This window comes from Drosophila nasuta, chromosome 2L (assembly GCF_023558535.2).
Source record: "Drosophila nasuta strain 15112-1781.00 chromosome 2L, ASM2355853v1, whole genome shotgun sequence".
NCBI classification, from domain to species: domain Eukaryota; kingdom Metazoa; phylum Arthropoda; class Insecta; order Diptera; family Drosophilidae; genus Drosophila; species Drosophila nasuta.
Window position 1 is genome coordinate 23,374,109 of NC_083455.1, and position 24,013 is coordinate 23,398,121.

The 24,013-nt window shown below is 36.4% G+C and overlaps 3 protein-coding genes across 3 annotated transcripts in view; 2 read left to right on the top strand and 1 right to left on the bottom strand.

The window, feature by feature from the left end:
* Positions 1 to 329: 329 nt before the first annotated feature.
* Positions 330 to 4,267, bottom strand: LOC132794071 (protein rhomboid). Its single transcript, XM_060804310.1, has 4 exons — positions 3,940 to 4,267; positions 1,182 to 1,325; positions 932 to 1,111; positions 330 to 841 (listed from the first exon to the last, which is right to left on the bottom strand). The coding sequence occupies exons 1-4, from the start codon at positions 4,117 to 4,119 to the stop codon at positions 569 to 571; spliced, it is 777 nt and encodes a 258-aa protein (XP_060660293.1). The 5' UTR covers positions 4,120 to 4,267; the 3' UTR covers positions 330 to 568.
* A 4,838-nt stretch (positions 4,268 to 9,105) lies between these two features.
* On the top strand, positions 9,106 to 19,248 carry LOC132798298 (gustatory and pheromone receptor 33a). Its single transcript, XM_060810113.1, has 7 exons — positions 9,106 to 9,142; positions 9,197 to 9,633; positions 10,403 to 10,789; positions 10,865 to 11,330; positions 12,193 to 12,455; positions 15,258 to 15,439; positions 18,837 to 19,248. The coding sequence occupies exons 1-5, from the start codon at positions 9,113 to 9,115 to the stop codon at positions 12,277 to 12,279; spliced, it is 1,407 nt and encodes a 468-aa protein (XP_060666096.1). The 5' UTR covers positions 9,106 to 9,112; the 3' UTR covers positions 12,280 to 12,455; positions 15,258 to 15,439; positions 18,837 to 19,248.
* LOC132798241 (probable G-protein coupled receptor CG31760) overlaps positions 15,793 to 24,013 on the top strand; it is a 37,879-nt gene continuing 29,658 nt past the window's right edge. Inside the window, exons 1-2 of the mRNA XM_060810029.1 lie at positions 15,793 to 15,884; positions 19,256 to 19,673. The gene's annotated coding sequence lies outside the window, so the exon portion shown is untranslated. The remainder of the gene's footprint in view (positions 15,885 to 19,255; positions 19,674 to 24,013) is intronic.

A 24,013-nucleotide genomic window follows, 5' to 3' on the forward strand; every position in this document is an offset into this window, starting at 1 on the left:
GTACTGTTTTCCTTCTACTCAGAATGGGTAGCAGATATCTCACAGGTGAGACTATTCTAATGTAGATTTGTGAATTGTTTGTTTGCAATTTAACATTTTTCAATATATGTAGGCATTTCCTAGTATATTTTTATTGCCTTGTCGCCAGTGAATGCATTTCTAATTTGTATGCGAACAAAATTAAAATGCACACGTGTCCCAATGTCGATAATGGCGATTCAATTTCGTTTAATATGTCTATATAAATATTTAATTAGCTATTGAACGTTTACCGAGAATTTGTGCACAATTAGTTGTGCATTTCATTTGTCGTGAAATTAAAAAATCCATTTAAAAGTGTAAAAAATAACATTTATTCAAACAGTTTGAGTATAACGAAAAATATAATTATGTATAACCTTACAAGTATGTGGCCATAAAAATCACTTGCGACAGCCAAAACAAATAAATCGTATAATAATTTAAATAGAGATAGGAGAGAAAGAAAGAATAATAACGTACTTTGCTTTATCCGGCGACTCGTATGGAATTCGTAATTGCGTAAGTCTAATTTAAAGCTATTTAGTTATTACGCATCTTGAGTGCCCCAAAAATGCCAAGTTGTTGAAGCCGAAGTTGATGTTGAGGATGTTGACATCGACTTCTTTCGAAGTAGGCGTCGATAAGCCAAAAACCCAACCAAGATACCTGCGATAACACCACCGAGATGGGCTTCGAGACTAATGCGGGGATTGCGATTGTGATTGATGCAAAAATGAAATGCGGTGAATGTCGCATCGCACATCAACAATATCAAGATCACAGCAATGCGCACATAACGATGCGACAATTGTTTAAAATTCTACAATGAAAACGAAAACGAAAAATGATTAACTCATGGGTAAATTTAAATTGCGGTTTTGCAATTTCGAATTGGTTACACTTCACTGACCAAAACCAGGTGGGGCACATGACTGCACAGCATCGCATAGACGCCCGCGGAGGCACCCAACAATAACAGCTCCGGCTGCAGCCAGGCATTGGCCAATGCCCCACAAATGCCACCCGCAATATAAACCACGGCCACACGCCAATGACCCTGCTCCAGTTCCAGCCAGACACCCACAAAGAACTGTCAACAAACAAATTGAGTGGGAACATAACCTAACAGACCTTAAAGACTTCGATGGGTGTTTACTCACCTGAAGACACATATTGATGGTCAGGTGCCAAGCATCCGCATGCAGCAGCATGTAGGTAAAGTATCGCCAATATTCATGCCGTGATTCCGGCCTATAGATGAGACGACGTTGCATGCATTGGTCGGCAATGTGATGCAACGATATCTGCAAAAGAAAAAGAAGGCGACGTTGAACTAACAAATGGATCGACAAATGTGAGTGGATTTATTAAATGAAAGAATGAAAAATCATAATTATATAAATAATGCAATTATGCAGTTGAAACGTAGCCTAAATTTACTATTGGAAAGTCCGTAAAATAATAAATATGAAATTGTAGGGTAAAGTTTCAATGCATTCAAAAAGGTTATGACCAAAGTAATTTAAAATTATAATTTAAAATAGAAGTCATTGTATTTAATTTAGTTATTGAACTACTTTTATTGCATTGAACAAAAATGTAAATTTACAATACACATTTCATTTTATATGATTGAGATATTCGGTTTGGCGAAACTATTTTACTGATAATGACATTGACATGATGTCATTAACATTCCTTCCAACTCAAGCAAAAAATAACTGGTCCGAAATATTAAGACAGCAAAGTTTAAATTGAACACAGTAGCTAAATTTTATACAATTCATTTAACTTTATATAATAGAAATTACTTCAAGTTCCACTTGCAAATTACATTTAAATTTATTTATTTGTCAAGGCAACTCTGTTTCAATTTTAAATTAAAACCCTAATGCATTAAAATTTTTAATTTCCTTATATATTATACAATTTATTACACATTAGTGCATTTATTTAACCATTTAAAACCTCTTTGATATCTAGCTAAAATCAAGCAGAAACCTTTTGATATGCATTTACATTTAGTAAACCATTTAATTCCTATTAAAAAACACTTTTGAAGTTAAGTTAAAAAGAAGTAGAGACACGTAATTCAGTCCAACTAAACTTACTAATTATCTCACTGCGCTTCACTCTAATGAACTCAACGCCTTGCTGCACAGTGTCATCGATCAAAAAAGCATAGTAAATAATAAAAAAAATGGAGGGAAGTAAATGATGGCAAGCAGCAATCTGTCACTTTCGCTCAGCGGTAAAGTGTGAGACATCCCGAAGTGTGTGAGTGCCAAGAGCTGCCACACAAAAGCGTTGCAGCAGCCAGCTAGAAGCAGAGCTGTCAGCGACAGCATTTTGCGATTCTTGAGGCAGCGACAAGACCAAAATCAGTGGCAGCATGCATCACACCAAATATGACAAATGCCAGTTGCAACATTTTAACGCGACAACAGCAACAACAACGATAACAACGACAACGTTGACTAAAATGGCAATAAACTCAAGACACGTCGCTTGTGATTGGAATTGGGATTGAGATTGTGATTGTGATTGTGATTAAGATTCGAGTGCCAGATTGTGTAATGTGGAATGAATATCGCATTTGTGGGCTGAGGCTGGGCTTTCAATTAACAATAGCAAACAATTACACGACGCTGACAATTAACAATGATCTCTGCATTACTCTGCATCTTAGTTGGCAAATATTTCACATATTAAACGTGCCACAAAATGGGTCGCCGCATAAGTTGGGGGAGGCAACAGCCACAGCATCAGATACAGCTACAGATACAGATACAAATACAGATACAAATACAGATGCACAACACTTGTGTGTCTTCCTCCAGCCAGGTGAAGTGAGTGCGTGAGTGCATTACATGAATGAGTGGTAAAGTGGGTGTAAGTTGCTGCTGCTCGTTGCAAATCCACAAACCAAAGCACTTGTTGGCAGCTGCAATGAATTGGAACAGCGTTGCGTCAAGGGAGGCAAAGATACTTTATGTGTAATGTGAAATCATTGCATTAACAGCTTCCATTTGTAATGTTGCCAACTCAATTATGGTTCAAATTCATTTTCACACATTTAAGAAGGAAATTTAATAGATAAATAATTTGAAATAATTTGATTAAATTCAAATTAAATTCATAATTTCATTTGGATTAAAACACATGGCTTTCAGCTGTTACAATTTAGTAGCAGCAACTTCCGCTTTTATTTCATTTCATTTATTCTCATCGATAAACAATTGACGCAACTAAGTTGTTCTTAGTTTAACAAAAGCTGAGTCAAGTGCATGAGTCTGCCGCCGCATTTAACACACGTAATTAACTGCATCACTAATTGTGTTTGAACTTTATCTTTTTCTATTAAAAACTTGCACCTTTCAAGAATTCCTTATAAAATGACTCAAATCACTTTTCAACACATGTTGATACAGACCGCAGGAAGTACAGCGACCTCAAAATCATATAAATATATATATATATATTTATATAAATCTTTCAAGTTCAGATAAGTAATACATGCTGAATGTTGCCATCGCACAACAGCTGATAAGTGTACGAAATTTGTTTCGAAAATAAATCGAATTCAGTTCAATTTATTTCGTACTCAAAAAAAGTCTTTCACTGCCGAAAATGAGCCAAAGTAAAAATCGCTAATAAATAAACAAATTCGAGTCGAGAATAAGTAAACAAAATGAAAATTAAAAGTAAAAGTATTTATTAACCGCAAGTGGCGTTAGAATATGCACAGAAGTTTCCCATGATATGCGAACAAAAGCAAACAAATGCGGAAAGTCTCGCCGCGAGACAGATACACAAAAAAATAATATTTGGCACACATCATGTATACGTCACGTTTGCCCTGGCCACTGACTGGCAGCCAAGACAGCGAAATATGGAGCAAATGCTTGGAAAAGCTACCTGCACAAAGCACATCAATAATATGAACCAGGGCACACGCCATTGGCGACGTCGTCGATCCATTGTCAGGTCATCAATGAATATTTTTTGCAACGGTGCAACGCGCGGCGTCAACATTGCTGGCAACAACAGCCGCGCATCCTTTGTGTCCTTGTTGCTATCAATGCGAGGCAATGACATTATGGCACACACACACAAACACACGCACACAACTTTAATTCAACACAATGGGAAATTCTTAAGCAAGCAGCAGCTAGCAGCCATCGAACAACGAACAACGAACGACAAACGTCTGATGCGTAAAGCGCTTAACCCGCGACTATACAATATACACTACGAGTACTTCCAAATCAGCGCAGACCTCTCCAGCATTGTGTTTGTTGTTGTTCTTGCTCACTTTGTTTTGCCTTAGCTCGCACACGCATCGGAATCGAATTCATTGATCGTTGCTTGATCTTTTATATGCTTGAGCGCAAGTAAAAGGAATGTTGCATACTTTCGGGCTGTTGTTCTTAAGTCTGCTGTTTGGTTTGTGTCTTGGCTAGCTGAATGTACGCAAAACTTTGAGAAGATAACGTGCTTAATAATATTATAGAAATTGATAAGATCGACCCCAAAACAGCCATTCTAAGCGACCCTTAACCGACACTTCTATATTTAACATAAATTGATAAGAAAGAGCATCAAAAAAAACAATACAGATGACATGGCACTCTTTTTTGTCAACAACCACAGAAAATGAAAAATTGCAAAAATTCTTCCAACATTTTTGCTTGCTTGTAACATGGAAGAAATGCAAGAAGCAAAACAGATATAAATATGCAGCAAGCATTTTACAGACCGTTGACATCCATAATATCTTACATTGCTGAGAAGGTAAATAAGATGTGAAATGTTAAATGAATTCTTGTCGAAATGTTTGTTGAATTGAAATTGGATAAAAGTGCTAATAAAATGCCCAAACTGCATTTGAATAAGAGATATTGAACTGCGATGCTGACGGCAGCATCCTTGGCATTTGACATTTACCAAAATCAACAAATTGACAGCGAGTTGTTGCATTGCTAACTAAACTTGCAGCAGTAGCAGCAACAACAATCCAAAACAGAAGTCAAAATGTTTACACGAAAAACTTGTCGTTTGTCGTCGCCAACGACATCGTGGTGTGGTGAAAAGCTTTCTCTCTTTCACTATCTCTCTCTCGTTCTCTCTCTATGCTCAAGTCTCTCTCTCTCTGATACGCTCAGTGGGGCAGGACACGTGGCCAGGATGTGGTGCACTGTGGTGAGGGCAGCGCCTGTCAGCACCGAGTGGCGTCGTTTATGAATGGCTTTCAATGAAATATTTATGTAAGAAGCCATTAAAACCGCCAGAGAGACCAAAACAAACGGCACGAATAATTATCTTGGGTCACTCACTCAGCAATTGAGCGTTGAGCGTTAAGTTCAGCAGGAAGAAAAGGATAGAGCAAATCAGATATATACATAAACTTTTGTCGGGGCGGGGAGAGAAACACAAGAAACTCACTTTGACTCGCAACTTAACGCAGACACGCACAAAGTCATTAAGGGGCACCTAACTCAAGACTACGTGCCACAACATTTTCCAGAGGTCCAGAAAGAGCAGAGCTGCAGAGCTGCAGAGACTACAACAAATGGCCCGAAAAAACCTTGTAAAATGAAGCTGCTTAGTTGATAAGGCCAAAAAGCCAGCCAGCCAGCCAGCTAGACAAATCTTATCTCGGTTAATACGCCAGTGTGAACTGCGTGGCTTATTCACTCGACTAGCCTCCAGTCCCCCTCAGTCCATGCGACAGTAAAGCGATGCCTGAGGCTTAAGGCGCAGCTTTAATGCGCTGCAGCAGCTTTGAATGTGAAAGCTGCTTGATATGCTTAAAGCGAATCATGTTTTGCAATGGTGCGAATAGCTCAATCTTTGACAAGTTTGTCGAATAATTCAAACAGTTTAAGTAAGAAATGAAGAAAATGGCATGTGTATAACTTTAATATACTTTGAAAGTTTTACCTACCTTTTAGACTTTGATGAAATTATAAGCAAAACTTTCATATACTTTGACAACTTTAAGTAGCTTTTAAGCTTTACAAATAACTCCTTTATTATATGAAGTAGGCTTTGTTGAATATTTAACTACATCTTAATATAATTTTAAAGCTATAGACAGCTTAAAACTTCGCATGCAACTAGTTGTAAATATACAGTACAACTTTAATTCACAATGACTAAAGCTTTCAATTTAGTCAAACATCTAGGTATTAGTATACAGTACAACTTTAATACAACTTTGAAAGTTTTGAGTAGCTTTTAAGCCTTAAGACAGCTAGTTGATAATATTACATAATGTTTGTTGAAGCTACAGGTACGATGTGAATTTAATTTACTGAGCTTTTGAGCTTCACAAACAACTAGAAGTTTATAGTAGACGTTTTTTTTTAATTATAACAACTTTAATATACTTTGAAAGCTTAGAGTAGCTTTCACAAACAACTAGTTCTTAATAGAAAGCAGACTTTGCAGAAGTTATAGGTAATTGAAGGCTTGCAAACTAAGTTAGTCCTTTTAGAAAACTATCTTAATCTCAGTTGAAATCAAACCTCATCAAGTTAACTCACAAAATGATTGCAGGCAATTTTCGACTGCAAACCCTGGACCCATAATTTCCAACATGTTCAATTACAAGTAAAGTGTTAGCTCAACTGTAAAAAGGAAATACTCTCGTGCCATAATAAGAGTTTATGGCCTAAGGCCGCATCAACTTGATTTCTGGCACACAGCAAACCAAACATACTCTCTAATTGTGGGCCAGAAAAGAGGAAAAAAAATGCAAAGGAAAGGGCAAAATGTGCCCACAGTTTCGGTCCGGAGAAGGACTTGTAATTTTAGGCCAGGCAAAGAAACGTTTAGGCAAATCTTTGCGCAAAAATCTTGAGCAAACAAACTCATTACCGACCCGGAGTGGCACACACACACACACAACATTGAGTGGGCAAAGTAGGCGGGGCTAGCAGTTGATTGAGTAACTGACTGACTGACTAGCTGACTGAAATGCCGTCACTTGGGATAAACTTAGTAAAGGGGGAAGGGGCGAAGTCAAGGCGTGGCAATGCGTAGCGGCCTATTGCGGTTACAGTTTATGACCGCCATTTTATTGATACCGCCAGTGGGAGCACATAAAGGACTTCCCTGCAGCCCCCCCCTGGAGAAGCGAAGCACTCCACAGAATATTCGACTATAAAGCGCAGCGACTAGTTGGCTAGAAAACGGGGCGTGTTTATTACCGGATATGTATCTGCAATGCAATAACAATAACTAGAAGAAGCATACTAAACTAATGCGCTTGTAAAATTACAATAAGCAGGCAGCCCAAAAAAGGGAAGCTATCAAAATTTAAAGACAGCAGCAGAAATGATAAAGCCGCTTAGACTTTGCGTCAGATAAATCTATTTAAGAATTTTTTTGGGACGAGGCGGGACTTGCCTAGTCAAATATGTAAGCAAGTATTACCCAAGTGCCATTACAGTTAGTTATGTGCGTAAGTGTGTGTGCGAGTGTGAGTATGACAATGTGTGTGCAGCCTGCAGAGACATGAGCTTCAAAGCTGCTTGTTTACTCGGTGCGAGCAAAACATGTGTGTGAGGGACTATATACACACATATTTGTAGCTATACACATACATAAGAATATATATATATATATATATGCATGTGTGTGTGTGCGTGTTTGGTGTGCTGTGCGTGCCTCAGTTGCAAACTCAATTATTAACTATGCGAGGCAAAAGGCAACACCTTCAACTTGCCCGTCGTCGTGTTAGCATCCATAAGTAACTTCCTCTTTCCTCTCTCTCTCAGTCTCTCTCTCTATCTCTCTCTTTGTCGCACTTACTCTTTCAGCCAACCTCATAGCTATTTTGTATCTCTTTCTATGCCGCCACACACACTCGGTGCGAGGCTTAGAGCATCCGTCAACTCGAGGGAAATTTGCATTTTATCATCCATGTGTCGGCCTTAATGCTGCAAGGGGCTTTGCTTTTAATTGGTTTTCTTAGCAGTCGATGCTTGCTGTTTTAGTTGTTGTAATTATGCTTTTGCTTTTGCTGTTGCTAGTTGTAGTTGTTAATTTGGCTGAAAGCCGACAAAGACGACAGCCTCAGCAAACGTGGCACTAACTTATAATTGTTTAATTAGCAAGTAAAATACGGTGAAAATATGTGGAAATTATTAGATCGAGCTCATCTCTGAGCGCGGCACAGGCAGGGCGCGTAAATTGGTTAAAATGCCGCTTAATGGTTTGATACAACAATGCAAATAGACCTAAAGTGTATCTAAATAATTCTTGGGGAGAATGTAAGCCGTCAAATTGAGTTAGACTCGCGACTTGAGCAGGCATCAAAGGACTGTTAAATGGTTAAAGTAAAAGCCTTAAAAGTGAATTCTTTAAAGTTGACTATTATTATCATAAACCTTTAAGTATTAACAAGTAAGAAAGCTACACTCGAGTGTGAGAAATGCGGTGCGGTATTAATTTGAAAATATGCCAAATAATGTATTGCAAAAATACTGAAAATATACCTATCTCCATACTTGGTATATTGGTATTTGGTATATAATGTATCTTAAATTGAGTGAATTCAAGAACTCTTCATCAAACAACATTAGTTTCTTACGACCCCCCAATATATTTATTAAGTACTATAATTGTCTTTCAAATTTCTACATTTCAATTCCAATTCTTAACTTTTACTTTGTTGCTGTCACCCTCAATATTTTATAAGTATTATAATCTACTTACTTACTAATTCCTAATAATCCAAATCTTACTAATATATATTTCTATCCTTCACTTCTGCTTTCCAGTTGTTGCCACAACATTTCGCTCAGTGCACACTTGCTTGTTCACATTTAATAAACTAAAAGCATTGACAGCGACCCCCTAAACGGTTTTCGGAGGGGAAAGGCGAAGCGTAACTCCGAAGATATTTATCTTAAACATATGCGCATTATACACACAATGAAACCGTTTTTATTATGCCCACAACCCATACAAAAATATCGAGTAAATATGGAAACCCTTTTGGCCCAGTCAATTTAGTTAAACATTCGAGCCGCATCGAGGCAGTTATTACACGGAAAACAAGTTGAACCAAAAAGCAGTCAAAATGATACAAATTATGAACTGGCTTTCGATGGTAAATTCAATTAATTCTATTAAAATGGGAAATTCTAAATTATCTCTATTTTAGGCCATTGGCTTGATACCCTTGAATCGTCAGCAATTGCAGTCGAATTTCCTGGTGGATTACGTGATGATGGTTTTGGTGCCGTGTCTTTATCTTATTGCATATTTTGGGATTATTTTGATGCAACGCTTTGGCCTTGCTTTTCTCGATGCCTGCAACAGCGTTTGTCGCCTGAGCAACAATCTCTTTATGCATCTTGGTGCATTTCTCTATGTGACCATCTTTGTGATGAGTTTGTATCGTCGCAAGCAGTTCTTTGTGGATTTCGAAACACATCTCGCTGAGATCGATGTCGTCATCCAAAAGTGTCGCCAAGTTGCTGATCTTGATAAAAGTCGTGTCAAAGCGGTCAAGCATAGTGTTGCTTATCACTTCACCTGGCTCTTTGTCTTTGGCGTCTTCATCTTTGCCTTGTACTACGATGCAAGCGCTTTGTATGGGTGAGTAAAAGTTGAGGTTTATTTCATTAATTAACATAGTTATAACTAAATATGAAGGGAAGAAGTTAAGGGAGCGAGGCATTTGAAGTGGGAATCAAAATTTTAGACTTACTAAAATTGTACAGAAATTCATTTATTTCTGTAGTAAAGTAAGGGTATTATTAGAGTTATTATTATCATTTCTAGAATAAAATAAAGATATAATTATTAACATTATTATAGAGAGGCAAAAGAGAAAAAGTTATACTTAAGTGTTGAATGTAATTTATTGACACGTTTCGAATTTTTTTTGAAATGTATTTTGGTATATAAGGATTTCTTGAGATTTATAAATTAAATACAATCATTTCTTCAAGATAAACATTGGACCGATTTAAATTAAGTTGAGATATTTAATTTCAATTACATAGAGTCACTTTTGTTATGAGATACACTTCAACTACACAAAAGATTACAGCGATTAATATACTATAATAACTTCAATTCATATTGCTGCTCATAATAACACCATTCAATCAGTAAGGCAGCGAAAGTAAAGAATTTCACATTTGTTAACATACAATTAAGATTATATTTTGAATACACACAATATATCATAAGCCTCAAATACGTACCATTTCAAATATGAAACTAATATTAAAATCTGCTGCCCACTCAAAGTCAGCTTTAGCCATGATGAAGTCAAGCTATAAATCATAGAAAATTCCGAGCTACTATTTCTATGACTTCGTCATTCCCCTTCATGTCAATCTCCTATATTTTTTTGCAGCACCTTCGGCGAGTATGCGATAATACCATTCATGGTATCGAGTTTTCCATATCTGGCTGGCAGCATCATTCAAGGGGAATTCATCTATCATGTGTCTGTCATTTCGAATCGCTTTGAGCAAATTAACACGCTATTCGAGAAAATTAACCAGGAGGCACGTCGCCGGCATGCTCCAATCCAAGTGTTCGACATCGAGAGCGAGGGCAAGAAGCAGGAGCGGAAATCGGCAGTAATGGCAACCAAAACAGCATTTGGCATTGAGCAAAAACTGGCCGATGAAATGAAACGTCAAAAGTCGCCACATGAGGATGAGGACGAGATGAATACCAGCGATGAGGAGGACGATGATATTTTTGATTACAATGATACCAATACCGAGAACACTGAGTAAGCAACGTGCTTAGCTTACATCTTCCTTTCCCCCACTTTTTACTCTTTTATCTCTCTTTGTATGCATTTTAGGAGCACCTCGGAGACCAATTTGCCGGATCTGTTTAAGCTGCACGACAAAATCCTCTCGCTGAGTGTGCTGACCAATGGCGAATTTGGACCGCAATGCGTTCCCTATATGGCCGCCTGTTTTGTGGTCAGCATTTTTGGCATATTCCTCGAGACCAAGGTCAATTTCATTGTGGGCGGCAAGAGTCCAGTGCTCGACTACATGACTTACTTGTATGTCATCTGGAGCATCACCACAATGGTTGTGGCTTATATTGTGCTGCGTCTCTGCTGCAATGCCAACAATCACTCGAAGCAATCGGCCATGATTGTGCACGAGATCATGCAGAAGAAGCCAGCTTTTATGCTCAGCAACGATCTCTTCTACAACAAGATGAAATCTTTTACTCTACAATTCCTTCATTGGGAAGGCTACTTTCAGTTCAATGGCATCGGACTTTTTGCCCTCGACTACACATTCATTTTCTCGGTGAGTTTTGTATTGACTAATGTTTGGCAATTTTTATATGTAACTGGCAGAAAAAGGCATCTTCTACGCCATAAAGTAGAAAAGAAAAAGACATCTTCTACCCCATAAAGTATATATATATATAGCCATGTCCGTCTGTCCATCTGTCCGGATAAAAGTTGGGGAAGTTATTTAACAAGCCCAATGCAATAGGGTCTTATTTACTTTGGCTAATAATTTGGTATATTTTTTACTCTACGGTATATTTTGAATGTAGAACTTTATCCAGACACAAAATGTAGCTTATGGTATATTTAAGTATTTATTGGGTATATTAATTTGGTATATTTTTTAAATGGGCACCATTTGTATATTTAAGTATTTTTTCGGTATATTGATTTGGTATATTTTTTAAACGGGCATGTTCTAATAATTTTTAGTATATTAATTCGGTATATTTTTCAAAATAAGTAACGATGTCTCACAGTCGAGCACACTCGACTATATACTGATATTCCAAATATACCCTTAGGTATATTTCAGTATTTTTTTGGTATATTAATTTGGTATATTTCATAAAATGGACAGTGGGTATCTCACAGAGGAGTACACTCGACTATATACTGATATATCAAAGATATGTTTTAGTATTTTTTAGTATATTAAATCGGTATATTTTTCAAAATAAATAGCAATATCTCATAGTCGAGCACACTCTACTTTATACTGATATTCCAAATATACCCTTTGGTAAATTTTTGGTATATTAATTTGGTTTTTATTTCATAATAAGTAGCGACAACTGTGAGATAAGTCGAGCACCATCATCTGCAGCTTTTTTACTTGTTTCATCAATATTATATTTTTTTGTATTTTTTTGCAGACTGTTAGCGCCGCCACATCGTATTTGATTGTTCTGCTGCAGTTTGACATGACGGCCATTCTTCGCAGCGAAGGTCTGATGACCTAAACGCGCGCTCTGCAAATTGAATTATTCGACACGTTTGGACGATTTTTGCTACATTTTGCTAGCTTTTACTTTTTGCAAACATTTTTAATAGCACAACAAAAAAATTACCTGCACCACTTGGCATCGAATGCGAAATACGCTTGCAATCGATAGAAAAATTATTTCTTGTGTGAAATGTGAGTGAATCAACAAGTTTATAAAGAATATATTTACTATATGTGTATGCAATAATAACGTTGTTGTAGTTATAGCTGTGGTGGCTTTGGAAGTAGTTTGATATGTGTTTAACATTTTTAAGTTTATTTAAACTAAATTAATATATGTATAATAATATTTTCTTCTTCATTCATCTTCATTTAATTTTTACAAAGTGAATTTAGTTTAATAAAAGCGGAAGTAAAGCTAAGAACAATTTAAAGGTACCTTTAGATTATGTACCTATATTTTTCTTACATACGCTTGTATTAAACTAGTTTACATTAATTTATTGTAGTCTCTTGCCCTTGGTTTTCTTATAAGTATTACTTATTTGCTTATTTTATTAAGTGCCTTTTACATAAGATATGTTTTTCTTATTTTAATTTGTCTGTTTGTTTGTTTTGTATTGAAATTGAATGTTTTCTTTAATCAAGTCCTTAATATTTTCTTAACCTGTATTCAACTTGTCAAACTAACAGGTTTTTTTTTAAGTATTCTTTAATTTTATTTTTTTAATAATATGGGTTATCATATCTGTTGGAAACTAAAGCTTCCCAGGCTCATTTTTCCATGCTAGGCATTTTTAGTTCAACTTTTTAGATTACTTATTTCCGTGCTAGGTATTTTCAGTTTATCTAATACATATAAATCTCTGTAAAGCTCACTTATGCAAGTGTATTTCGAACTCTGCATGGTGATGTTGTGCCGTTAATCACATCAGGGCCGTCGTTGGCCAACACTTCAGCGGTTACAGCGCGCAGACAGCGGATGCCTAATACAATTTTATCAAATGTCAATTGGAAAACATGATTTGCCAGTCAGTCAGGCTCAAACATACACGAACCTCAAAGGCAGAGAGAGAGAGAGAGAGGAAGAATAACTAGGAAATCTCTGGAGGTGAAACAGTGAGAGTGTCAGTCAGGTAGAAGGAGGAGAAGGATGTGATGTGCCAACACTTTGTGGCTGGCAAACGGAAGTGGCAAAACGACAAAAAGAAGAAATAGAGTGAAAGAACATGGCGCAATTTCCGCTTTCAATCACGTTCAGCGCACTACGGAAATGTGAGTGAAATTCGCGCTCGATCTATACTAAGTTTTATACTGAATAAGTACATTATAGAGCGAGGGAGGCAGAGAGAATATTCTATATTTTATATTGAATAAGCACATTATAGATAGAGCGCGCGAATATTGCATTTTGTGATGGTTCACTCAATTTTGCAGGCCAACGCAGAAGCAGTCAATTAATTTTTCATTATAATGAAAGCGTGTCAAATAAAATTGATTTTCGTTGCTAGAAAGTTTTCGGTTCGCCGTGTGTGTGTGTGTGTGTGTGCGATGGACGCGTGACAAAATGAGGTTTATATTACAGACGCAGGATATGTTGGCCAAAACCATGTGTTACCATGTGTAGTCCTCGTCGTCGAAGTCCGCCCACTTCGTTAAGTTTCCTCCACGTCCCGCCCTCCAGCTTGATTGCCATAAATCAATATGACGCGACGCCCAGCTCGTTTGCACACATGTCACACATGCCCAGGACAGGGCACTTTATAGTCGTCGCTGTTGCAGTTGCAGGAGATGGAGATGGAGGTGGAAGTGGAAGTAGAGATGGAGATGGAGATGTTGTCACACTCTTGCCACACTTCCGCCCAGAGGTCTGGAGCTAGAGCAACAGGCCACACATTACCTGCAAATTACGTCAACTGTTTCTCGCTTCCTTTCTCGACTCGCTCGCCATCCTGACATATCCTGTGCTCTGCACAAACTAAATAAGCAACAACGTGACCAGGGAGCAGCCGGCAGGCAAAATGTCACAGCACTTTTAAGAGTTCATTTCGAATTGTAGCAAATTGTATTAACTACCAAACAGGCGCAGACAAACACTCAGGAAGCAGCAGAAGGTGAAGGAGGCAGGAAGATAGCAAGAGGTCCTCAGTTCGATGTTGAGGGCAAATGCCAACAGGTTGTTCTTTGAGTAATTGAAGCTAAAATGCAATGGCCAATCGAGCGTATACAAGCTGCCCTTCAATAGCTCATGAGTAGAGAGGGTGTGCAAGTGTGTGAGTATACATATTATGTGTGTGATGTGCAAGTGTGTGTTTGTAACGTTGTGAGTGTGTCAGTTTGAGTGTTGGCATGGACTCACACTCACACTCGTTTGGTTTACATAGCAACTGATAGCTCATTACGTTCGTCTCTTGTGGCATGAAGTCTGTATTATTATTATTTTGTGCACACAACAGTTGGGCCACATTTTCAAATAATCAGAATTCGTTGGAAACAATACAAGTCTAATGAAATTTAAATACTGTTCATTAAAAGAACAGAACACTTACCAAGAATAACATTTTCTTGGTATATAAAATTAACAGCTTAACTAAATATTTGATTTTATATTCTATTCTATTTTATATGTATATACATACTCTATATATTTCTTATTTCCTATTTTCTTTACTTTAAACTTTAATTTAAATTTATGTCTAGTGAACTTTTTGTTCTATATACTTTGGATTATAATTGTACATACTTTCTTTATGTATTTGTAATTTATTATTTTGTATACTTTAAGTTTATTCGAAAACTCATTTTAAGTTAATTATAATTTCGGTACATTTTCTAAGATATTTATAATTTACAATTTTCTTTAATTTAAGCTTTCTTAAATTCTCATTTTTTTTTAAATTTATGTATTTAGAATTTGCAAGTTTCTGTTATTTAAGTTTTATTCAATTCTCATTTATTTAAGATTTTTTTTTGCTTTTGAATTTTTCTTTAAAGTTATGAATTGGTTATCTAAGCACTGGAGTACTTTCAAATATCCAAATGTCAACAAGGTGGCAACGCTGGCTGTGGATGTCAGGCAAAAGCTTTTCGCTAGCATACACACTACAGGTGTTTGCACACACATAAGGCAAACAAATAACAGAGAGCGTCGTCGGCAGCAACAGGAAAACCCCGTGGTGAGTTTCCCCAAAGCACATATACAAAATCTATCCTTGAGAACAGACACGAGCACACACACACACAAACGCACACAGACATTGAGTATACACCCTCGGCCAAGTGAAGGCAAATTGTGTGAGGACCTGCTGCTGCTGTTGTCGCTGTTGCTGCTGCTGCTTCTTGCAAGCAAATCAAATCAAACTGATAACAAGCAACAACAACATCGAGCAGATTGCGTGAGAGCAGCAACAGCGTTCGCTCTGTAGCCGAAGGCCACACGAACACGAACCCGAAGCGACAACGACAACGACGACGATGGCGGAACTTTTTTGTGAAGGCAAAAAGGATATTGGAACAGTTCGTGGCGGAGTTGCGAGTGCGTTGGTTGTGCGATGAAGAACCAAACTGAGCAGTTAAAAGTTGAATTTTGAAACCGTGTACCGTATCTCAGTGTGTGTGTGTGTAGGTGTTTGTCTCTCTGCGTGTGTGTGTGTGTTGTCGCTACTGCTGTCGAATTTTGTTGTAAAGAAAAGTGAAAGTTCTGCGGGCGGCGTCAATTTCATGGGAATTTAATTAACTGTTGGCCCTCAATGAGAGAAACGAAAAAGTGAAGCAACAACTAAATCACATACAAAATCTATTGAATGATTTTGTTGTAATTTGCGAGCTGCAGCTCAGCATTTAACGCAGTTGTAGCAGCCTTTTAGGCGCTGTTGAATAACAACAGCGAGATGCGCAAATGGCGCCGCGTGGGCGTCTGCCTACAAAATGTATTCGAAAACGAAAAAAAAAAGAAATGTTCTGGCTTCTCCCGCACTTCGCACAACGTAATAGGGAAGAGCACAGAGAGATCTCCGAGATTTTATTTACAGGTTGTGTTCTTGTCGTAGTTATGGCCTTGCTGAAAGTAATAAAACGCGCTCTCTCTCTCCAAAACAATGTTTGCATAGAAAGCAGACAGAACGTAAGCGAGGCCAGCAGATAACATGGCTACAATTAATGCTGCACAACAAATTAATTGCTTTTTTGAGCACGTTGATAAATTTATATAACTCTGGCAAAGGGTTTCGAATTACAAGTTATTAAGCCAGCCGGCAAAAGCAATATTAAAAATGTTCAACCTTTGCGAACTTTTTAAACGTTCTTAAAGTTATCTTAATCTCTTAAAGCCCAGCTTGACGTCGAGTCAAAAGCAAAAGGCAATCACATGCCTTGTGATAAGCGTTGCAACAAGATGTGTCAAAAGGCGAATAAGCGGAAACTTGCGAGGGAAGAAAACGCGAAAATCACATCGTGTGTGCACTTGAGAGCTATTCAAACAGCGATTAGCGATGATAACCCCATAAAGGTCAGATTAAAAGCAGCGCAAAAATCAAAAGTCTTTTCAGTAGCTTAAAAATAGCTACTCTAAATTAAACTGAGCAGCTGAGAGCCAAAGAGAAACAAAGAAATCTGATAACAAAGCGCTGCAAAATGCTATTGCAACATCGCTGTTTAGTATTTATATTGTAATTAATTTCAGTTTGAAACTGAAAGCAGATAGTTTGCATTGTTTGTGTTCATTTATTGTGGTATTTAATAACGTTAATAATGCAGTATACAAAGCACGTCCTTTGTAATTAAATTGTAGTTAGAATGTAGGTTTTATTGAATAGCACAACAAATTAGAAATACAGAAATCGAAATACGCTTCGATTAAATTTAGTTTTATAACGAGTGTAAATTCGATTTATACTACCTACTTCTCAAATTTAAATATGTTACATATATTTTTATACTCACTCTCCATGAGCTAGAAGGGTATTATAACTTAGTGCTTCCAGGAAATGTATGTAACATATTATGTATATTCTTCATCAGCGTTAACCGTCGAGACGTTATAGCCATGTCCGTCTGTATGAACACCTAAATCTCAGAGACTATGAGTGACAGATATAATTATGATTGCAAGCAGATCAAGTTTGTTTATAAATTTCGCCACGCTCACTCGCACCCATGCGAATCGTATAAAATATAATAACTATTTTCTTTATGATTCCTGAAAATTTGGTTGAAATTAGATAAAAATTGTATAATTGATTTAGTATATTTTCCACTGTATGGTATATTTTGGATGTAGTACTATAAAAATATACCATATATAGCATTCGGTACATTTTTAGTATTTTTGCGTTAGCAGGTTTGGTATATATTGCGCTCTATAATGTATTTTGAATGTTGTACTAAATCAATATACCAAATTTAGCCTTTGGTATATGCTTTTCGGTAATTATTAAAAATTAAAACCTCACTGTTTTGCTTTAATTTAAGATAACCAAAGTCGAGCACACTCGATTGTACCTTTCTTTTTTTTTCTTCTTTTCTTTCGTGCTCTGAACATTTGAACATAATTATAATACTTGGGAATGCAAAACTTTTGAAATTCACCAAGTTTTTTTATGACAATTATTTGCAACTCTTCGTTTTTTCCCTCATTTATCTTTTGTCTCTTAATGTTTGCTTTAGCTCATAAGATGTAAATTAAGTGCGAATTATTTTAGCAGTTGGAACAACATTTTCATTCTTTTTTAATACATTTAACTTTTTGTTTGGTCACGTTCTGTGCACCGTCGGCAATTTGTTTCCGCCCGCCAAGAGTGAGAGAAAGAGAAAGGGAGAGGGGAATGTGAATTAAATTTGTTTCGCATGCCAGACCATAAAATATTGTAATTAACTTTGCCCGCTGGCCAAATACTTTTATTGGCGACTGTGCGACGCGTTGCGTTAATGAGGCAACAGGTTACTACGTTTTATTAACAGCCGCAGCAGCAGCAGCAACAACAGCTTCAATTAAGCTCATTCCACAGTTCACAGCTAATAAATATTCATAAATATTTCTACTTAAACTGTGCAAATATTTGTCAAAAGGGAGTGCGAGAGGGGAGGGGAGAAAAGCAGGTAGCTGACAAGCGGTCAACATTTAAAACTTTTCACCAACTGTCAACTTTGGGGAGTGAAACTTTTTTTTGGGGGGTTTTTGGGTGGTGTGCAAAACTTTGCAATTCATTCATTATTAACAGTAATGCGAAGACTGAGCGCAACTGATAGTTGGCCAACGATGCGTTTACTTATGACTGCCACTGTACCAAGTTGCTTATTAATTGCCAGCTTCAAGCCAAAACTTTGCTGCACAAAAAAAAAATCCGAAAATTCCTTTGAAAGCGGAAAGAGGAAACTTAGTTGCAGAGTTTGCTCTGTCACAGCGGCATAAATATTTAAAGAAGCTCATGTTAAAGTTTGTTGCGTTGTTTCCAGCTAATCAGCGGAACTTATTTGAAACGTTTGATTTATTAGTCTCTAGGAACTATCATAATAAGCTAAAAGTTTATCTCGACAGACTTTAATATCAACTCGAACATTTTACAATATTTGCAGCTTTTTAAATGGAACGTTCAATCACATTAAGTATACGCCAAGGCTATATTTAAGTTGAATTCATCAGCGTAATCTCGAAATTAAACATTGGCTTTGCTAGCAAATACACAAAGCGCCATTTTGGTCTTCTATTTATAATTCAAACGTGGCCAAAGATTTGAAGCAGAAAAATATGCAAGAAAAAATGCTCAAGGCGCACACAGGCTAAATATTTGCCTGCCGTATTTATGAAGTTTAAAAGCCAATAATAAACTACATAAATGCTACAAAATTCAATGGGCAAACAAAGGGAAAATTAACTTTACACACAAGACAACACACACACACCAACACAGAAAGAGAGAGAGACAAAGAAAGGAAGAAAAGCTGTTCACATGTCTCAAAAATTTAAATATTTCTACGCATATTTCGATCAATAGAATTGCGCAGCGGCAACAAATTGAATTATAACTGACAATAATAACAATATAAAATAAGAATGCAAAAACAACAAAACGAAACGAAGTGAAAGTGAAAGTGAAAGCCAAAAGCAATACGCAACGTGAAGACGGAGACGGAGAGGCAGATGAAAAGGAGTGAGAAACGAGAGAGGAGTGAGTGCTAAGTGAATATAACGAAAACAAGAACGTTGTGCAAATACAATACAAATATATATATTCGAAATATACGCATAAAGATACTTATATAAGAGGCACATAAAAGCCCAGCGCATAGACACAACAAAACGATAAAACAACAAGACAACAACAGCAGCAACAACAACAAGAAGCAGCACCAAGTGGTTGACTCTGTGAAGACGACAAGGCGGTAACATGATTTGATTCTTTTGCTAGAGAGGTAAGTCGTTCATCTTTACATACCCCAACTTACTATATATACTTTATACATATATTTCTGTGTGTTTACGGACAAACGGAGCATTCCTCACATGGCAAGCTCTGCAATTAAGACAAATTGAAGCATTTAGACATTACTCCATGTTCACATAGCTGCCATATCTGATGCTCGCTTTGCAGCCATCAGCCATCAGTTAAACAGATTGCTCTTTTATCATTTAAACAAGAAAATATAGCCGAATTTCTTTTGCAAATATGCACAAAATACAAAATTGCGTAGCATTTAGTTGACAAATTCACTCAAGATATAACACATAAATTAGACTAGCAAATATTTCTTCTTCTAACTAAATTTTAGCGAATCCAAATTTAATTCAATACTGTGTTTCAATAGCTTGAAAATAAAGCTGAATTTCCTTTGCTTTTAGTTGACAATTAACTTAAGAAACAAAACATGAATTATACAAAACAAAATGATTTTTATTTATCTTCACTAAATTACTAAATCAATAGCAAATTCAATTAAAATGGGGAAATATAAATTGTTTTAAACAAGAAAATATAGCTGAATATAGCTTTTATGCTTCTAGTTCACAAATTTAGTCAGAAAAAAAAAATGTATAAAAGACTAATTTATTTTCAACAAATTTAAGTGAAAGCAAATTCAATTTAATTCTAGTTGACACATAAATTATATTATTTATACAAAAATGTATCTTCACTTAAGTCAAGCGAGAGCAAATTCAATTCAATCGCGTGTATTTAAACTGCGAAATTCAGTGGAAACTGATACGCAGAACGTGGTTCGCAGCTTATGTTTAGCAAAAGGCGTTCATTTGTATATATTCCACATTATTATACATAATTGAATGCGCTAAATTATTTACTCACTGACTTGTGAAGCACTCGCTCGCTCACTCGCTGAGTTGCCCATTGGCCGTTGGCCTTTTTTGGGTCGCTTTTTCCTACACTTCCTCCTCCTCCACTCTAGCGGTTTTTGGGGGAGAGGGAATGATGCTTTAAAGCCCCAATCGGTTAATAAAATGAAATGGCTTTAAGGCCGCAGCCAATTTCAAGGGCTGTCCATTTTCAGTCTAGGCGCAGCAGAAAAGTATGCTACATTTTTTGCTATTTTTTTCTGCTTCGAGGAGATTGTGTTCATTCTCGATACGCTCACGTAGCTGTTTCTTTATGGGCTTTGCCCATTTTATTTATGCATATTTGCATAAATATCGATGTGCTCTCCGCACCATCCGTGTTCATTCACCTTAAATGCTTGAGACGAAACAACAACAACAACAAGAAGAATCGTTCTCTTAGTTTGCAATAGATGCAAATAATGCCTTGTGGTTTTGCTAAAAGTTTGGTGACCCTGGCGACCCTGGCGATGGGTTCAATCCCAATTCGCTGCGGTTACCTCAAGGTAGACCAGGTTGAAAGGGGTTTGCACATTTATGCTAATGTGTGGCATAATCAATGTGGCATGCCCCCATCAAATATTGATGCATTAAATGCTTCGCACAATTCGCCAACATCTCAAATCATTTGTAAACACAAACAATAACGAAAAACAGTTGCTATGTGAAATTCATTTAATTTATTTATTATTCACTTATTAATTGCGAAATCCAATTTGCAACAATTTCCCAAATGAAATTTAATATCTTTGTGTTGAGGGAGTCAACTAACTCATGTGGCCAACTGATTATTTGCAACGTTTGCATTATACAAATTCCATTTTAATCAAATTAAATACATAAATTATGTCTGTCAGCGTTGACAGCAGCAAAACAAATGAAACCGAGAATGCCAGAAATGAAATTAAACGCAACACGGGGGGGCAAACACAGTGTGGCAAGTGTTGCATAAGTCACTCTGATTAGGCTGAAGATTGGCTCTCATAATTATGAGGTGAATAAGTCGAGTATGTTAAATGCAATAGAAATGAGAAATTTGGTAAACATATTTTATTACACAACATTTGTAATTTATGCATTGTATAATCTTAATTATACTCCCTACCTATAGGGTAGAATAAAAAATAGAATAGCAAGCTTAAGTTGGAAGCTAGATGGTCATACAATAATATTTAGGCTTCCTTAAAACTGGGTTGTGATCAGATACAACATTGTATAATATATTGAAGAAATACTTTTGGCAGACAATCTAGTATATTTTATACTCTGTGGTATATTTATAGACTATATTATATATTAGTATTTTGTGGTATATTTTTGGTTTATCTAAAAGAAATACTCTTGTATGATATACTTTTGACAGACAATTTGGAATATTTTAATTCTTTATGGTATATTTTGAGTTTAGTACATTCTGGATATACCAAGGCCTTGGACCATGTTAGTATTTTGTGATATATTTTGTTAAATTTTCGGCACATTTTGGTATATTTTCGGTCTATTTTTGGAATCTGATTTTATTGCAAATGTGTAGCGAGTATCTCACAACCGAACAACTCTTATGTAACTCTCTTGTTATGGCTATTATCTCCGTCTCTCGCTCTCAACACATTTTCCTCTTGCTGTTACAATTAAACAAAGCCTGAACTGAATGTTGTTGAAGCACAACGTGCATCAATCATGGCACTCGAAGCCTGCCAATAATTGATAATAATAATAATACGATGAGCGAGGAAAATATAAATTGAATGTGACATGTATGCAGAAGAACATGGCATAAGTCTATTTTATGTGTGTCAATACAATGTTGTAACATGTCAATGAATTGTTACGCTAAAGTTCTTAACTTTATTAGCTTAAAGCTGGCCAAGCACATACGAACGTATGTATCTCTCTGGCTCTCTATGTGTGTATCTATAAAGCACACGCTATTGTCGCACTCATTCAGCGACTACAACTACATCGAGGTACATGGTACATTTCGTATCGTAAATACTTGGGGAATACACAATAAACTAGTACGAAATGTGCCACGTGGCTGTCTGACAATGATGGCCACAGCGATAAATATTAATGACGTCCGTGGTGGGCAAAAGCGAGTACGCTCGCCTCTTCACTTTGTTTACATTTGGATTTGTCACAGCAAAAAAAAAAATAGAACCAGGAAAAGAGCAGTAAACACACAAATATACGACCAAGAAATGCGCTCATTAGTCAACAGATTCATTTGTATGACATATTTACAAGTTATCGACATGGAAATGTAATAAATCTACAACCCATTTCTTTGGCTGTGGCTTAGAATTCAAGTTTTATCAAACATAATTTCAACAGCTTTAACATTTAATGAGATACAAAATTCTATAGAGCACAGCTTGGGTTCTCAGTTGCCTTCTTGCACACACATATTTCAATCTTATGTGGCGTCAAATTGATATTAAATTCCCATGACGCGAACATGAACAGCCATCAAATTGTGGGCCAGAACCCCAAATCAATAAACTCATTATGGCACATTTCTTCTACTTTCACTCTCCTTCTATTACTTTCATTTCATTTTTATTTTTTTTATTATTATGTGGCGCACATGAAATTTGACTTAATGACCAATTTGAAGGCAGTGTAATATTATTGCCGGGCAGTTCAATTATATTTAGTAGCAATTCTATGTGTTTACTTGTGTGGAGCCAAATTAATACAATTAATGCTAATGATATTGGCCACTACATAAATGTGTCTTAATACAATTGTTAATGACGAGTGACAGAAATTGACAAAATAAATGCTAGCACAATAAAGATTTATACTTTGCTCTCATTTTATTTTCAATCAGCTCAATTTTATGCTGACAATTGCTGTTAAATGTTTTTCAACTGCCTGCGTATACGTTATATGCGTATACGTTATCTTCCTCTCTTCTAACTCAAGCAATCGCTTTTCGCTTGATGCTATTTCTATTTATATAAATGAATGGGAGTTTTTTGCAAGGATCTTTTTTTTGCCGTAACTTAACCGAGTGACGATAACCTATCATGAATCTGATGACGACAGCGGCATGTTTAATACCCGTATTTATTTATTGTTAACCGTTGAAAATTTTCACAACACGTTGCGTGTTTCATGGGCATGACTAAGCAGCGCAAAAAAATGGACACAGCTATGGGAGGAAGAGACAAACGCAGCGATGCTGAAGCAATATGAACAATATGCACCACTCACTCAGTATGTGGGAGAAGACAAAACCTCAAAAGCAACCGAAAACCACACAAGAAAAAACCGAAAACACAAAAAGTGGCAGAAAAAAAAGGGCGTGTGACGAACTGATACCCTTTAAATGAAGTTAATTTTGGGGAAAGGAGAATGAATTAGTTATTTATAAACCAACATGAGAATAAATATAAATATAGAGTGATTGAAAGTGTAA

What these genes read in the sequence shown, in the direction of transcription:
- LOC132794071 (XM_060804310.1), bottom strand. Translation starts at nt 4,119, where the DNA reads ATGTCATTGCCTCGCATTGATAGCAACAAGGACACAAAGGATGCGCGG. An exon ending in TATTGATGTGCTTTGTGCAG is followed by an intron (nt 1,326 to 3,939) that starts GTAGCTTTTCCA and finishes TTTCTTTTGCAG; the next exon opens with ATATCGTTGCATCACATTGC. An exon ending in CCATCAATATGTGTCTTCAG is followed by an intron (nt 1,112 to 1,181) that starts GTGAGTAAACAC and finishes GTTTGTTGACAG; the next exon opens with TTCTTTGTGGGTGTCTGGCT.
- LOC132798298 (XM_060810113.1), top strand. Translation starts at nt 9,113, where the DNA reads ATGATACAAATTATGAACTGGCTTTCGATG. An exon ending in GATGCAAGCGCTTTGTATGG is followed by an intron (nt 9,634 to 10,402) that starts GTGAGTAAAAGT and finishes ATTTTTTTGCAG; the next exon opens with CACCTTCGGCGAGTATGCGA. An exon ending in ACTACACATTCATTTTCTCG is followed by an intron (nt 11,331 to 12,192) that starts GTGAGTTTTGTA and finishes ATTTTTTTGCAG; the next exon opens with ACTGTTAGCGCCGCCACATC.